This window comes from Hemicordylus capensis, chromosome 3, assembly GCF_027244095.1.
Source record: "Hemicordylus capensis ecotype Gifberg chromosome 3, rHemCap1.1.pri, whole genome shotgun sequence".
Classification (NCBI taxonomy): Eukaryota; Metazoa; Chordata; class Lepidosauria; order Squamata; family Cordylidae; genus Hemicordylus; species Hemicordylus capensis.
In genome coordinates, this window is record NC_069659.1 from 297179231 (window position 1) to 297196651 (window position 17421).

Genomic DNA, 17421 nt, shown 5'->3' on the forward strand with positions numbered 1-17421 from the left:
ACAAAGTCATTCAAACACCAGTTCTATCATGGAACCTAAAATTTAGGCACATCCATGACACAGATGAATGCTGCAATGCACTTTGCATGTCTAAAGTGCTAAACATAATTAAAATAGCAACAAAAAGTACTTTTAGCTCAGTTCTGCATTAATGAAGTATTCTTGTCAATGACATGGTGGTGGCAGGCTCCCATTCCCACCTTCAGCCCTCCAGATGAAAAAGGCAACAGCTCATCCCTGCTACATTTTCCAGCTTGAGCTCTGGGAAGGTGGGGCTGACAATAAACTGCTACTTATTTTCCTAATCTCAGATCACTAGTGTAGGAAACTTTACTAGATGGGAGAGGGTATTACAGTTTAGATCTAAGCTATTAGATCTAACTCATTAAGGAATGAAGAGGGGAAATACAGTTCAATCTCACCTTATCCCCCCCCCCAATTTTTGACAAAGAACACACTTCACTTTAGAAAGTCCACATGCAAGGAGAAATTCACTACCTTAAAAGTATTTGGAAGAAGATGTGTATAGGATGTGCTGGAATTGCATGTATTTCACTAGAGAGCAGTTCACAATCCTAACATAGCCAAAATGCATAATTTTAAAAAATGTATTCAAATTGCATAGATTTGCGGCAAATTCATCAGTAAATTTAAATCCTGAGGAGTAGAATTGGTGACACTCGAAATAATTAGTATAAGAATAACTTATATCCTTTTACTATTAACTGCACTAATACGCTTGCTAAACTTCACTGTAGAGTGCCTGTTATTCTTGCTCTACCACACCACCTCAGAAGAGTGAGATGGGTCTCGTGAAGATATGATAAACAAGGGTTTAATGTAGTAGCAGATGGTTGCTAGGAGGATTCTGTTACTTAGAGGTGTGGCTATATGTGGGGTAGGCTGGAGCAGTTGGAAAGAATACCGTAGTTACTTTTCAGCATTTAAAAATGGCACGGAGTTGGAGAGGACAGGAAAACAAGCTTGCTTGGAAGCAAAACTTGAAAATGACAAACACAAAGCTGAGGGACAAATTAAAAAAGGAAGAGAAAAGTGATGTCAGGTGAAAAGGAGGAACAAAGAGCAAGTCTTGTAAGCCCTTCCATGTATCCTTTGGTGTGTAACACAGTTACTTCATAGGGTCTATGCCTCCTTCAGGATTATACAGCAAGTACTGCACAAACTACCGCATTTTATGAGGAGCTTGTTCAAAAGAGAAGTCCGCAGCAGAAAGTGGGGAGGGATTTAAGAAGTGAAAAGTCTATGGTTAATGCTGAGAAAAGGAAGCAAGTTATAGCTGCTATATATCTGTAACTGAAAAGAGAACAAAAAGAAGCCACTTAACTGAAACCTGTAAAAGTTATATACGGTCACCAACTTACAAACTGGTTGTGTTCCAAAAGTTTGTAAGACAGATGTTCATAATTCGGAGTGCATATATTTCCAAAGAGTGATGACTTGTTTGTACATGTGGGCTGAGATTTCTAAGTTGTGAACTTCCTTAATGTAATGTTATGAAGCTTTGTTTGTAACTACAGTTGTTTTTAAGTTGGATGTTTGTAACTCCAACTTAGTTCAGAGTGCCTGTACTGATTTACAAAATGTTTGTTTTAAATCAACTCTCATTTTTCTCATGATCTCCTGATTTGGTTCACTTTCATGCCTGAAACCTTTACTAGCCACTGAGTCAGACTGGAAAGGGTTGGTTTTTTGGTTTTTTAAATAACAACTTTAGTCAGTTGGGTTGGACTTATCCAACTCCAGCACAGCATCCCTCCCATGTCTGCTGCTGGTGTCTACCTTATGTTTCTTTTTAGACTGTGAGCCCTTTGGGGACAGAGAGCCATCTTATTATTTCTTTTTCTACATAAACCACTTTGGAAACTTTTGTTGAAAAGCAGTATATAAGTAGTAGTAATAGTTAAGGATTCTACACAGATCTACCATAAAAGATGATGCCAGCTTCCACTGCAGGTCTTGAGCCTCAGTGACACCGTTCCAAAATTTGTTTTGAATGGGATACATATCAGCCCAATAACAGTTGTGTCGACTACCGTAAGTACAGCCCTGCTGGATCAAGCCCAAGGCCTATCTAATCCAGCAATCTGTTTCCCACAGTCGCCCAACAGATGCCTCTGGGAAGCCCCCTAGCAAGAAGTGAGGACATGCCCCCTCTCATGCTGTTGCTTCCCTGAAACTGGTACTTAGAGGCATCTTGCCTCCAAGGCTGGAGGTGGCCTATAGCCATCAGACTAGTATTTTAACTGTTGTTGTTGTTGTTGTTACTACTACTACTACATTTATATCTCGCTCTTCCTCCAAGGAGCCCAGAGCGGTGTACTACATACTTAAGTTTCTCTTTCATAACAATCCTGTGAAGTAGGTTAGGCTGAGAGAGAAGTGACTGGCCTAGAGTCACCCAGCTAGTTTCATGGCTGAATTGGGATTTGAACTTGGGTCTCCTCGGTCCTAGTCCAACACTCTAACCACTACACCACGCCGGCTCTAAAAACCAGTATTTTAACCAATGCTTTAAATCATGTTGTAGGCCTTTTCCTTTAAGAATTTGTTCACCAAATAGGTATGAGCACGAACCGTGGTTCAAGCACAGTTCGGAAGCGGGGACTGGGAGCTTTAAGAAAAAGGAGAGCAAGTCCTTAACTGCTTTACGCTGACCCATGCAGCTTTCTGCTGGGGCAGCACACATCCTAAGAATGGGGCACCAGCACGCACATGGTGTCCACACATCCGTGCACATCCCTACAGGTTTGTGCACATACCTATCACCAAACACTGCATACTAATTTCTCTGTCTTACATTTTGGGAGGTTCAGGCAGTTAGTTGATTGACCTCGGATGGAAAAACAAATTCAGGACAAGTATCCAATGTGTGCGTTGATTCTGGGAAGGAGATAACATCCAGGTTAGAGACAAAGGGTAATAATTTGGAATGGCCTTGATGCAAGTACCATACCTGATAATAACTTCTTTGGTGTGCAGGGTTTCACTAAGTCTGAACACCTCCTTCTGTAACTGCTCATGCTGAACCTTCAAACTGTTAATGAAGTCCTCTTGAGACAGCAAAGTGGCCCTGAGTTCTATCTTCTCCTCACGTAGAACCTTCACAGGAGAAGATGAAAATGACTGGTACAAAGATATAATACATGGACTGAGGTGACAATCTGAGAATTAAGCTAGAGTACTACTGGGCATACATCCAGTCTTCTACAAGGCCTACCTCTGACAACAATTTGAAACAATCCCTCCCCTACTAGGCATTATTTCTTGATTAGAAACATCTCTGGAGCAAGGGCTTAATATAAGACTTGGAAGAAGCCCATTCAGGTAGCAACTTATGAGCCCACTTTCCATTTCTTCAAGCTGTACATTATGCTGCTTCCAAGCAATTCACTCACAGACCTCCAGTGAGTTCCTGGACATTTTCAGCTCATCTTGGATTCTTTCTTGTTCGTCCAGAATCTTCCGGTTGGTGTCAGTCAAATCATCTACCCTCATATTCAGCCTTTCCACTTCCAGTTCATTGGCACAAAGTGTGTCATTGGCTCTTTCCAGTTTGCTGGTTAAATGATGGATTTCAGATTGGCTTGCCAGCTCCACAGTCTCAAACATTTGCTTCCGACTGGAAAGCTGAGTCTGTAACACAAAGAACATTGTGCTGTTAAAGTTAAGCAACCACGCTATAAGAATAAAAACAAAGCTGAATTCATAACGTCAGATCTTTACATTCATATTTTACAATGTGACAGATAACTCTTCCAGAGTTTGCTTCCATTGAAGGGATGAAAAGCTATAGCTGGATGAGATGTTCCCAAGGTATCCCAGCATGCCTACAACTGAAACAGATATTTAGCTGTCCATGTCCAAGTGTAAAATCCCATCCTACCAGGCCAGTCTTGCAGCTAATTACTTTGAAAACAGCAGTCACACACCTGGCTCCCTTCACTTGTCCCTCAGCTTAGCTGAGCTCCTTCGGAGTCAAGTTTGGAAAACTCAAGGGCTCATGAATTCACTTCCCATGGACACATCCCTTCCCTGTTCTGGCAGAGGTGAAGCTGAATGACAGAGATGAGTTCTGCACTTTTGCAGTTACCAACTGTAGCGGGGAGGTTCACCCTTGCAGTTACATGGAGCTTCAGGGAGGAGAGTGCAGGCTCAACTCATGCTCAGTTTCAGAGACACTAAGCACCTCTAAAGCTGAGTGCAACTGCAGAGGAAACCCTCACCATATCTCTAATAATATTACTGGAATTCAGATATGCTCCAAATGTTTCTACAGCAGAACACAACAGGGATGAGCCCCAACCTTCCAACCCAACTCTGATCTGGGCAACTTGTTTTTTCAGTGCTTCGGGTACTTCCGAAGTTTAGCACACCATCAAAGAAAAATACCCAACTCTTGCCCCTACTCAAGAGAGAGACTGGTTCCGTGGCAAGCACAAATTTTAATTGGATACTAAGGCCAGCCAAAATTTGTTGACCCTGGAAATACCAGGGGCCAACCTGGTATGTATTACTGAGACTTGGTTGGGGGAGGCTAGTGGTCCAGTTTGGTCCCAGCTTCTCCCTCCAGGATATTCTGTAGAGGAGCAGGTGAGGGGACGTGGATGGGGAGGTGAAGTGGCTGTGGTCTATGAGGATAACATCTCCCTTACCAGGGTCCCTGTTAGGGTGTCGGACCATATTGAATGTGTGTACTTGCGTTTGGGGACCAGGGATAGATTGGTACTTGTGTTGGTGTACCGATCGCCCCGCTGCCCAGCGGAATCCCTTACTGAGCTCACGGATTTGGTCGTGGAACTCATGTTGTAGTCTTCCTGACTCTTGGTGCTGGAGGACTTCAGTGTTCATTTCGGGACCAATCTGTCCAGGGTAGCTCAGGAGTTCATAGCGGCCATGACAACTATGGGCCTATCCCAAGTGGTCTCTGGACCGATGCATACTGCAGGTCACACGCTTGATTTGGTCTTTTACTCTGATCAGGGTGGTGTTCCGTGGGTGGGGAATCCTGTGATTTCCCCATTGTCATTGACGAACCACCATCTGGTTAAGGTTGGACTTACAACCACTGTCCACCTCCACAGGGGCAAGGGGCCTATTAGAATGGTCCAACCGAAGTGGTTATTGGATCCAGTAAGATTCCAAGAAGCCTTGGAGGGATTCAGTGTTGGCTTTGCCGGTGATCCTGTTGATGCCCTGGTTGAGAATTGGAACAACTTGCTCACCAGGGCGGTAGACACAATTGCTCTCAAGCGTCCCCTCCGACCTGCTTCAAAATTGGCCCCTTGGTATACGGAAGATCTACAGGGGCTGAAACAGCAAGGTAGGCGACTGGAGTGCAAGTGGAGAAAGACTCGACTTGAATCCGACAGATTGCGACATAGAGCATATCTGAAGATCTATGCTCAGGCAATACGTGCGGCAAAGAGGTGGTTCTTTTCTGCCCGTATTGCCTCTGCGAGTTCACATCCAGCGGAGTTGTTCAGGGTTGTGAGGGGACTAGAATCTGCTCCCCCTCCCTTGAACCAGAATTTGGAGTCAGTTACCTGCTGCGATGTGTTTAAAGAGTTTTTTGCAGATAAAATCTCTCAGATTCAGGCAGACCTAGATGGAGACTCTACCATTAATTTGATGTCTGAACTGGCCAACAACTCCTCTTATGTGATTCGACTGGATCGGTTTCAGTTTGTGACTCCTGAGGATGTGGACAAGTTGCTTGGAGTGGTGAGGCCTACCACTTGTTCTCTTGACCCTTGTCCAACATGGCTTGTTCGATCTAGCAGGGAGGCTGTTGTAGACGGCCTGGTGGAAATCATAAATGCTTCTCTGAGGGAAGGCAGGATGCCTCCTTGTCTCAAGGAGGCAATCATTAGACCTCTTCTAAAGAAGCCTACATTAGATCCCTCAGAGTTGAGCAATTATAGGCCTGTTTCCAACCTCCCATGCCTGAGCAAGGTAATTGAGAGGGTGGTGGCCTCTCAGCTCCAGACGGTCTTGGAGGAAACCGACTATCTAGACCCATTTCAAACTGGTTTTCGGGCAGGCTATGGGGTGGAGACTGCCTTGGTCGGCCTGATGGATGATCTCCAATTGGGAATCAACAGAGAAAGTGTGACTCTGTTGGTCCTTTTGGATCTCTCAGCGGCTTTCGATACTATCGACCATAGTATCCTTCCGGAACGTCTGAGGGTGTTGTGGGTGGGAGGCACTGTTTTACAGTGGTTCCGCTCCTAACTCTCGGATAGATTCCAGATGGTGTTGATTGAAGATTGTTGCTCTTCGGAATCTGAGCTTAAGTATGGTGTCCCTCAAGGCTCCGTATAGTGGTACATTTGTTGGTAACCTCCAGACTTGACTTCTGTAATGCGCTCTACATGGGGCTGCCTTTGTACGCAGTCCAGAAACTTCAGTTGGTTCAGAATGCGGCAGCCAGGTTGGTCTCTGGGTCATCTCGGAGAGACCACGTTACTCCTTTACTGATGGAGCTACACTGACTGCCAATAGGTTACCAGATGAAATACACAGTGCTAGTTATAACTTATAAAATCCTAAACAGCTTAGGCCCTGGGTATTTAAGAGAGCGTCTTCTTCACTACAAGCCCCACCGCCCATTGAGGTCATCTGAGGAGGTCCGTCAACTTGTTTGGTGGCTACACAGAGATGGGCATTCTCAGTTGCTGCCCCGAGATTGTAGAATGCACACCCTGCTGAGATACGATCCTCCCCATCTCTGGAAATTTTCAAAAAACACTTGAAAACCCATCTTTTCGCCCAAGCTTTCTCAGCTTCCTAAATTTTTAGGTTTTAATTTCTGGTTTATTTTTAAATTGTTAAATTGTTTTTAATTTTTGTATATGTTTTAAACTTGTTTTATGCTATTGTTAACTGCCCAGGGATGAAAGTTTGGGGCGGTGTACAAATTTGATAAATACATACATACATACTACAGAAAATAGGCTCATTTTTTATTAGAAGAGTGGCACAGCCTGAATAGCCACAAATAGAGTTTAACAAACTGATGGTGATATAGGTTACATTGTGCTGTTAGCAAAGTTCCAGACACTTGAATTAGAAAATTTTTGAAACTGACAGGTGTTATCAACAGGTGTTACCTGAGGTAGTATATAACCCCTATCTTTAAACTCTACTTAACTTTCCCCTAATTTCTCCTTAAATCCAAATCTGTTTGTTTCTTTCTAGCCAGCCTTGAGTGAACCTAATTCAAAAACTGAAGCCAAATTACAGCTCCTTAGGAGCTGTAACTTAGTCTTTGTAACTTGTTGGTCTTATTAGTCTATATCAGTTAAATATTATTGCTTAATAACCATTATTCTTCTCTTCCTGTACCCCAAAACCCTTCAATAAACTTCATTTAATTTTGAACTTTACCCTCTCCATTCAGTTCTTTCTACAACCGAAGCTTTGAGCAAATTTATTATGAAGGTGGGCTGCTCCATTTAAGATAGCTAATTTCCCCACACAAGCCTAAAATGTAGCTCAGAGTCCCACCAAGTCCCCAGGAGCAGATCCATCAACACAGGACTTGTTTTTACAAAACAGAGGAATATTAATTACATGTCACATTACTGATTTATTATTTAGTCACATCTTTGTAGTTTTCTCCTCACATTGCTTACCTAACAGTTTGACAAGAAAACTAATACAGCCAACAAGGCACCAACCACCATGCTGGCATTAACATGGCGGGGGTGGGCGGGGGGTGGTCTCACCCCTGTGGGATGAGGTAAGGGAAGCAAACTTTCTTGGAGGCATGTGTATGAACACAAATGACATGTGTGTTCTATTATTGCCCACTTGATTTGTAGTGTTGAATTGATCACAACATTATTTTTGTAGAACAGGAAGACCAAGAGCTTTGCAAGAACAATTTCTCCGAATGCAGCACAGTTTGTCAAAAGAAACTAGCACTCTTTCACTGGTGGGATGGTCATCATAACCCACACGAGACAGAACAAAGCATGTATGGAATCTGCAAATATTGTATTCATCCTCTGATACCACAGGAAATTAGAAAAACAAGCAGCCCTTTGTACAAAATGGCACTCTTTTCCAGGCTGAGACCTGCAAAGCAATCTAGCTGTGCAGTGTCCAAGGCTGCAATCTTATACACCACTGAGAGTAAGCCCCACTGGTTTCAATAAGGCTTACTCCCAAGTCAATGAGCATAGAGCAATCACGTATCTACAGCTACATATTCTTTGCTCAAAATTCTATTTCCTACTTTTCTGTGGCCCTCTCACAGACAAAACATGCCAGCCAAGGTGCCAATGAAGTCTGCTTTCAGAAGACAGAGCCATCAGGATCACAGGTGTAGCCGCAGCAAAGCATTTCTCTCAAAAAGGCTCACACTTTGTCCAAGCAAGTCTGCCATCATCTGCTTTTAACAAAGCCGCCATCGGTGTCAGCTTCAATCCCATCACTGCCAACTTCTGCCATGCAGAACTTCCACTCACCAGCAACTCTGGAGTCCATTAAGTGCAAAGCTCCCAGCAAGAGCTTCTTATCAGCGTCTGTTGTGATTGTGTCAGAGCAAGCTTCTTCACAGCTGGCACCTGGTCGGTTAAACTAAGCTCCAACAGCAGTAACTCAATGGACAGATTAATTTTTTCAGAAACAGCAGCAGCCTTGTGCTCTTGCTTCAAGAGACACAAACAACAGCACTAGGAATTTATGCTGCTTTGGTTATCTTGCTACATGCACATTTTGGAAGAGATGGACAATTTCTGAAAAGCATTATTTAAACCTTTTGCACACACTTTGTTGCATGATGTCTGGCACCTACATACCTTTGAACAAAATAGTATTTTAAGCATTTCATATTATGCAATCCCCCTGCAAGAATCTTTTAATGGCCTTTCGCCTGCTGGCACTTAACAGCATAGGGGGGCATTTCCAGCAACTGAACGGATTTTCAGATTATTTCCCAAATACGAGTACATATTGGACAGGACAGAGTTATCAGGAGTTTCAAGGACATTTCAATGGCAACCTAAATGGTACTGAGGCTCAGGGGAGTGCCATTGTCCTTTCTTCTGTTTCCCAAGGCAAATGACTCATCAACCATCAACTCTACCTGAATGAGCTCAGACTGTTCAGCCAAAGCCTTCCGCTGAACTTCCAGCGATGCCACATGCTGTTGGTAACGCAAGCGCTGCTTCTCCCAATCAAGAGATTTTTGGCGGAACTCCTATAAAAACAATAATTCCTGTAAAAGCAAGTCTCTGTCCATTTGGGGGAGGGGGGAGTTGCTACCCCAAATTAGTATTTTCTCCCTTCTCTTCACCCCCTCCCTATTATCCAATACTGTTTTACCCACTGCAGGAATGCCATTAAGCCAGCAATCTTGATGCAACTACTCATAAGAACAATAATGTTTGTATACTGGTTTCCCCTCCAGGGTTAACATCTTGACAACAATTCTTGCTTATATGGATGCGGAGAACAAACAGACTCATGATTGTCTTTACAGATTTGCAGACAAAGAATTAAGGTTTCTGCTTTCCAGTGAGTCTCCTACAGAGATCTTTATCTATCTATCTATCTATCTATCTATTTATTTATTTATCAATCATATTTTTACACCGCCCAAAACTTACATCTCTGCGCGGTTTACAAGAAGATTAAAAGTAAACAATATTTAAAAACAAAAACAGAAAAAATTAAAAGCAAGAAGTTTAAAACACAATTTAAAATTTTAAAACAATATTCTAAAAACATTAAAACAATCAAAACAATATCAGTTTAAAAAAAATTAGCATGGATGCATGGAATAGGAGAATGTAGCAACAACAAAGCCAGAAATCAGCACTGCATCATGGCAGAAAAGTTTGGGTGATCTTAGAAAATACAACAAAATGCAGCCACAGATTTCCCAACCAACAGAGAGAGGCAAACAGTGCTCAGTTCCATGAATTTTCTGCCATTACATAATGCTTATGTTCCCCTTGAGGCAAGGATGACAGCTAGTTTTGGGAAGGTCCCCCTTCCAGGACTGAGAAGGCAGACTTCATTTTAATATATCCAGAGAGAAAGATATTAAAGCCTCAGAGGACTTCCTGCTTTAATTGTGAGTCATACAACCCTCTGGGACATGTTTTGGTGGCACACAATGAGCTTCAGAGGGCAGGGAAGACTGGGTTGCCCCTTCTCTCATTCAAGTGACAGTGCAGTGGTAGTCGAACTCACACAGCTGCATGTGGGCTGTGCTAGTCTGGATGTCCAGTCTTATTATATAAAATTAATTAGTAACAATGACAGGATGGCAATGCAAGATTATAGCCTAGGCTTCTCCTTGGAAAGCATAACATTAGAGACTATTGTGCATGGAGACCAATTTAAGTTAAGGCAATTAAAGTCAGTGATTTATAACAGTCACTAAGAAATGATTTAAATCAAGTTTCCTGTATTTGTAAATCATGTACTTTCAGAACAAGTGAGCTTGCTCACTTTTAAGGCCTTTAAATAACCTATTCACACAACCTAAAACCTTTGCTCATGCAGCCTACATGCCTTTGCACTCCATACAGTAATCACATTTGTTTGAAGGCAAGGGGGCAATTGTGAAATTAATCAGTTTCTGTTTGGCTCTCTCTGCACATATAGGAGAACACTTACTTACATTAAGACTAATGCCAACATCCAAAAAAAATCACAGAACTAGTTCCTTGAGCAGATTTGTGTTTTCTTAAACAGCACCAACCAGCTAGCTACACAATGCTGCATGGCAAACTGGTTTTAAACTAAGAAAAAGTTTCAGACACACTTCATTATATTTCAAGTGAGTCAGTTGTTCAAAGAAAAAAGAAAGAGAAAAGTGTGTGGGGGGGGAACCCTTGTATGAGCTTTTAAGCAGCTCTTTGGATCCCAGTCTAAGTGCCCCAAACCTTATAGGAAAAGGGGCTGACAGCTACTGGGCAGAAGTGTGCTTCTCCACAACATGGAAAAGTAACTCTCTATACTCTTTGGTTGGTAGGGTCATAGATATTCATAATTTATTCCAAAAATGCAATAAATGATCTGCTTGGCACAACCACATATTTATTACACTTGACCTCAAGACTTGCTTAAGTTGTGTATCCCGCCCCCGCCCCCCCCCCCCCCGGCAAAACTTTCTATTTACACTGAAAAGCAGGCTTGTATTTGTTAAAGAGCCATGACTTAGATCAGTGTTTGTCAACCACCCGGTCTATGAGGCATTGGGTACCAGTCCGTGAGGCATCACTAATAACGCCCCCCCCCACACACACACACAAAACACCAATTTTGGGCTGACGGGGACCACTGGGAGCTCTCTGGAGCTAATTTCCAGGCAGCCCTTGCTGCTGGATAATGTTCATTTCACTTCCTCGAAATGAACATTATCCAGCAGCGAGGGCTGCCTGGAATTGAGCTCCGGAGAGCTGCCCGAAATTGTTTTTTGTGGGGTGTCTGGGGGTGGGGGCAGGAACAAGGGGGGTGACCCCCTTACTAACTGCTGGTCCAGGAACCTGCGCATGAATAACATACCGGTCCATGACTCCAAAAACATTGAGAAACACTGACTTAGATAATAAGAGCAGCCTTTATATTTGTGTTAAACTCAGATGCTAACTTTAAGATGTATTATTTTTTAAAGACACACATACTCTAACTTTTTAAAAAACTAATTTTTAAAGACAACAACAACAACTACTACTACTATTACTACTACTACATTTTATATCCTGCTCTTCCTCCAAGGAGCCCAGAGCAGTGTACTACATACTTAGGTTTCTCCTCACAACAACCCTGTGAAGTAGGTTAGGCTGAAAGAGAAGTGACTGGCCCAGAGTCACCCAGCAAGTATCATGGCTGAATGGGGATTTGAACTCAGGTCTCCCTGGTCCTAGTCCAGCACACTGGCTATTGATTTTTATCCACCTGCTATCAAGTTTGGATTGGTGTTTTTGTCCAATATATCCAGTACTTCACTTTCACAGATAATGTAAGTGGAGCACACTGAGCAAAAAAAAGTAACTTATTTTTCTAAATGTTCTGTGAAGTCTTAGTATAAACTGTAGGGATGTGCAAAATGTTTTACGCTCGGAACATTCCAAATCGAAACAGGCTGTTTTGAGTCTCTCAAGCTTGAAACGAAACACCCTTCAAATGAAGGGCCTGTTTCGAGCTCTGAACAGAACAACCCCGTTCCAAAATGGAAGATTTTGGAGGGCTGTTTTCCCAGGGAAGGCTGGTCTACCAACTGAGGTCAGCAAGGTGATCAAGCCTCCGCTCCGGACTTAGGGCATCAGCCTGCCTCAGAGGATTGGTTTACTGGATAGACTAATCCTGCAAGGTGGGCCAACGTGCTAAGTCCGGGGTAGACCAGCCCCCCAAGGCAGGCCGAATGCAAAGGCCAGAGCGAAGATCTGGTCTACTCGCTTCACATGGCAGACATACCAGCAATCCCCAGAAAAACAGCCCTCCAAAATGGCACTCAGAAAACTCAAAGTTCATTCCGTCAGAACAACTGGCTCAACCGGTTGTTCTGACGAAATGTTCCAGTGATGTGCATTTTGTTTCGAGCTCTAAACAAAATGAGAAATATGTTTCATGCACATCCCTAGTAAACTGTGCTTGCCAACGGTTGAGATTTCAAAGAAACCATGCAGATCTATATACAGGGGAGTTGAACACAACTTTATTCAGGAAGCACTTGATAACAGACAATGCCAGTAGCAAGGCCTTATTGTTTGTGTGCCTGCTTTATGTAAACATTAAGAGTAACTTCTGAAGCTGACAGTATACTAGTAAGACCAGGAAAATATTGTGCCCATAGTAAGACCAGGAAAATATTGTGCCCATTACTGGGCACAAATGGTTAATCCAAAGATTTTGCCAATCCCATCAACTAGTCAGGACTACTTTATACAAACCTGACAAAGGATGCATTTCAACCACTTACCTCTAACTTCTTGCTCAGGATGCTTACTTCAAATTTTTCTTCCACATGGTTCTTGGAAGCTTGTCTAGCTTCTTTCAGTTGCTTCTTCTGCAATTTCTCATAACTTCTCTTTAGTCTGGCTAGCTGTAAAAAGCAATTTCTAACAATGTGAATCAGTTCTCATATAGAAGGATATTGGTTAATGAAAACCAAAAGCCAGGATACAGCAGCCATAAAAATCATATTTTACAAGTTTTTAAGTTGATTTTGAAGACAACATAAATGAAGCAAAACTCAGTTGACCAATTACCTAAAATTGTTTATTACATTAGGGTCATGGACAAGAACTCTATTTGGCAATGGCGGAAACATATGTTTTCACATAGGCTTTTAACTGTGTTTATCAGTTCACAGAAGTTCTTATGGCTCAGTAAGTGGGTTTTTATTGTAGGATGCCTTTAACTTGGAAACAATGTTTATGAATTGCCATCATTAAAATAATAATAAACAAACTGGGGGGGGGGGACGGGGACAAAAAGCAAAAAATAAAAAGAAAGCATTTTCCATAAACCCTCATCTTCAATGGCAGCATAATGTATTTGGGCACCTGATGCAAGCCATCAAATTACACCTTACCCTGCCCCCCACTAGGGCAAGCACCTGCCTCCCTTTAGGCTTTCAGAGAGTGGGAGGTGAGAAGCGAAGGCTGCTGGAGCTACCCTATAGGCCTGCATTCATCACAAAGCCTGCAAGGGTTGGTTCAAGAGTTCCTGATCTGATTCTTGTAGGCTTTAAAGGGGACATGAGAAGAGGAGGCTGCTAGCAACCTTCCTCCTTGCCCATACTCCTTGCAAAGCCAGTGGTGGGTCAGACTGTGAGCTCAAGCTCCAGATCAGATACTTGCAGGCTTTGCAAATAGCATGTGAGTGGGAAAGGTGATAACAGGCAGCCTCCTCTTTAAAGCCTTTCAAAGTTCTCTCCCCCACCAATTTCACTCACCCTCCTTTTCCCCTTACCTGGTGCCTTCCTTGTCCTGCTCCTTCCTCTGTCCTGCAATGCCATCTGAAAGGGAAGAGGGAGGGGAAGTTGGAATGGCAGAAGTGTCTTGAATAATTTCTTGCTGTTCCAACTTCCTTACCCACTGGCTTTTCAGGGGCAGACGCAACCAGGACAGAAGAAGAAACAAGATGAGAGCAGCAGTTGGAATGGGTGTGTACCAAAGTCACCAGGAGACGTTTTGGGGAAAGGTGGGCTCAGGGCCTGGTGAGGCAAGCAATTGGCTTCCTGCACATATCTGAAGCTTTCTCATCCAGCCCAATTAGCAAGCCAGCTGTGCATACAACAAAGCTTGCAATGATCCAATAAAAGGAATATGAACCAATAACTTAAAGAGAGAAAAGGAGAAAAGGGGCAGTTTAAACAGAACAGAGAATAGAAGGATCGACAAAGAAAGAAGAGGTGGAAGGTCAGAAGAAAAGGGGGAAGATAAAAGAGTCTACCCTAATATCAAGGATCACACCCTTCTTTGCTACAAAGACAATTGAGGAGGATATAAAAGCGGGGGGAGATGCAAGTTGCACATTGATTTGGTTTTATTATTTTGAACACAGTTTTATAGGCATCCGTAGTTTATTACATCAGCCACATGAAGCTGAATACTTCATACTCAAAGGGAACCAAACTAGAGCAGGAATTATTACACAATACACTTAAGTGCTAACATACTTGGAGACTGCACTGTGCTATCATACTATCTGAATTGCTAATGCTCTTCAGCCTTCCTAAATACCTCACAGTTCTGCTGCCATTCTGGCTTCTAACTTTTGCAAAGATCTGTCACTATACTTCAATCTTGCTTGGCAGCATCCTTACTATCCCCATGGGGACACCTGCTAAACAAGTACCATTACTCATGCTGGAATGAAAAGACTGAGAAATGTAGACAGATGTCTTCAACTTGCAAAGGCAAGAACAGAAAATTAATTTTATTTATGGCCTACAGTAAGCGGACTTGAACCAACTCTCCAGAGAGAAAAGGTTAATGCAATACTAGTCTTTTATGGCATTTAACTCTAAGCAGTTGACAAGAAAGCAGGACAAAAAGCAAATGCCAACCATTAAGTGCTGTCACACCACCTGCAGGATATCCCAGTACCTGAGCACTTACAGTGAAGCAGTCAACAGTAAAGCATGCCTTTTGTTTCTTATTAATGAATAATGTTTAGAATGGATTTCAGCTGCAATCCTAGGCACACTTACTTGGGAGTAAGCTCAGCTGAACAAAACAGGATTTAAGCATGCATAGAGGTTCGGGTTCCCTGTTTGTTTTTGTTAAGAATGCCACGTTATGTTCAGGAGAAAGAGAGCACATACACAAGTCTCCATGAAATGAATGCATGGAAACTGCTGTGGTACAAGCTGTCTGCCACTCTCAGTATGATCTGGAGTGGCCACTAGCTCAACAGAACTCAGGATCCATGCTTGGTCAACAGCTAAAATACTTGCTGCTGTGATGCAGACAGGGAGCTGCAACTGCTAGCTGACTTTGGAAAGACAACTCAACAGCCATTAGATAAAGACCTGTTAGCATTACCAAACAGGAGTGGGAATTGTAGCTAGAAGCATTAAAAATGAATATAGGTTACAGGTGGCAAGATTGACTTATCAAAGGCTCAAACCTTAGAAAGACTAAATAAGTTCAAGGGCAGGTAAAAACCAGTTGCTCACCTGTAACTGATGATCTGGTAGCGATCCATTGACATTCATTAGAAATGGGGTTCTGCACCTGGGCTGAAGCTTGTCAGTGTGGACTAACACAGACCCTCTCGGCACTTGCATCCCGTTTCACGTAACCACATGGCTATTTAAGGCAGGAGGAAACGCCAGGACTTTGGTTCCTGGACGACCGCTGGAGCAGTCAATCATTCAAATCCCCATTCAGGCATGATACTTGCTGGGTGACTCTGGGCCAGTCCCTTCTCTCTCAGCCTAACCTACTTCAGAGGGTTGTTGTGAGGAGAAACCTAAGTATGTCGTACACCGCTCTGGGCTCCTTGGAGGAAGAGCGGGATATAAAATGTAAAAAATAAATAAATAGAAGGAGCACTAAAGAAGATAGGCAGCATGATATCTTCGTTTATGTGAAAATCTGTCACAACCTTTAGCAAGAATGCAATATCAGGACATAGTAAAACCTTATCTGGGAAGAAGCGGGTGTAAGGTATGTCCATCCACAAGGCTGTCAGCTCACTCACCCTGCAGGCAGTTGTAATTGCCACTAAAAAGGCAGTCTTTGGGGAGACCAGTTTCAGGCTAGCAGTTTCATAGGAATATAGGAAGCTGCCATATACTGAGTCAGACCATTGGTCTATCTAGCTAAGTATTGTCTTCACAGACTGGCAGCGGCTTCTCCAAGGTTGCAAGCAGGAGTCTCTCTCAGTCCTATCTTGGAGATGCTGCCAGGGAGAGAACTTGAAACCTTCTGTTCTTCCCAGAGCGGCTCCATCCCCCGAGGGGAATATCTTACAGTGCTCACACTTCTGGTCTCCATTCATATTTAACCAGGGCAGACCTTGCTTAACTAAGCAGCCATTCAGGCTTGCTACCACTAGACCAGCTCTCCTCTCCATTAGCCAGAGGCTCGAAAGGGGAGTCTGCTAGAGCAGAAAGGACCAAAGGTATACTCCACTGTTCCAGTGGCTGTCGAACTGGCAGATATAGATTGGCAAGACCTTTCAAGAAGCTCTTGCAGCTGGGGTGGGAGAATACTGTCCCCCCATCCCAGCCCGGGTGCTTAGCGGAGATAGCTGCTAAGTGTACTCTTAGGGAGACATTAGGTAGCAGGGAGGTCTTAAGTGTAGTAAGATATAGCAGGATCTGGCGCACCACAGCTTTCAAAGGTCGGAAGCCGCTCAAAGCTGCATAGCAACTGAACTGCTTCCATTTACTTGCGTAGTTTCTCCTAGTTGAAGCTTCCTCTGGTTAAGCAAGATTTTATTTAAAAGCCATTTTCCAGGCTGTTCGTTGCAGAGTGGGCACCTCTGGGCACAGTACCTGCCCGCTTTCCCGTGAAAGAAGATGTGGGTACTGTGAAAGCCTCCTGCAAGTGTGACCGGAAAGTCTGAGTAGATGTGGAAACCATGGCTGCCAAGGCCACCACGGTGTTATCAAGATACATATGGTCTGGACAGCCAGAAGTTATGCCACTACCCTCCCTATGAGTGGCAGAAGTGGATACATATATAACAGGTGTTTGGGCCAGTCTATCTGGAACACGTCCCCTATTGACTGTGGGTCATGACCCACCCTCGAGCAGTACATTGTGCACTTGGTATTTTGATTCGTCACAAAAAAGTCTATTTTGGGGTATCCCCATGCCCTGAATATTGGAGTTGTTGTACTTGTTGCTCAATTTCCACTCGTGTCTCTCTTATCTGTAATGTAAGTGCTATTGCTATTATCTGGTAAATGAGAGACTCAGA

The 17421-nt window shown here is 43.2% G+C and overlaps 1 protein-coding gene across 11 annotated transcripts in view; it reads right to left on the bottom strand.

Moving 5' to 3' along the window:
- Window positions 1-17421, bottom strand: part of CEP63 (centrosomal protein 63) — a 62116-nt gene that overhangs the window by 17973 nt on the left and 26722 nt on the right. For all 11 annotated transcript variants that reach the window (XM_053309097.1, XM_053309103.1, XM_053309105.1 and 8 more), the window contains 4 exons: window positions 12962-13084; window positions 9113-9226; window positions 3421-3654; window positions 2975-3120 (listed from right to left, as the gene is read on the bottom strand). In XM_053309097.1, the coding sequence (XP_053165072.1) occupies window positions 2975-3120; window positions 3421-3654; window positions 9113-9226; window positions 12962-13084 (617 nt within the window). The remainder of the gene's footprint in view (window positions 1-2974; window positions 3121-3420; window positions 3655-9112; window positions 9227-12961; window positions 13085-17421) is intronic.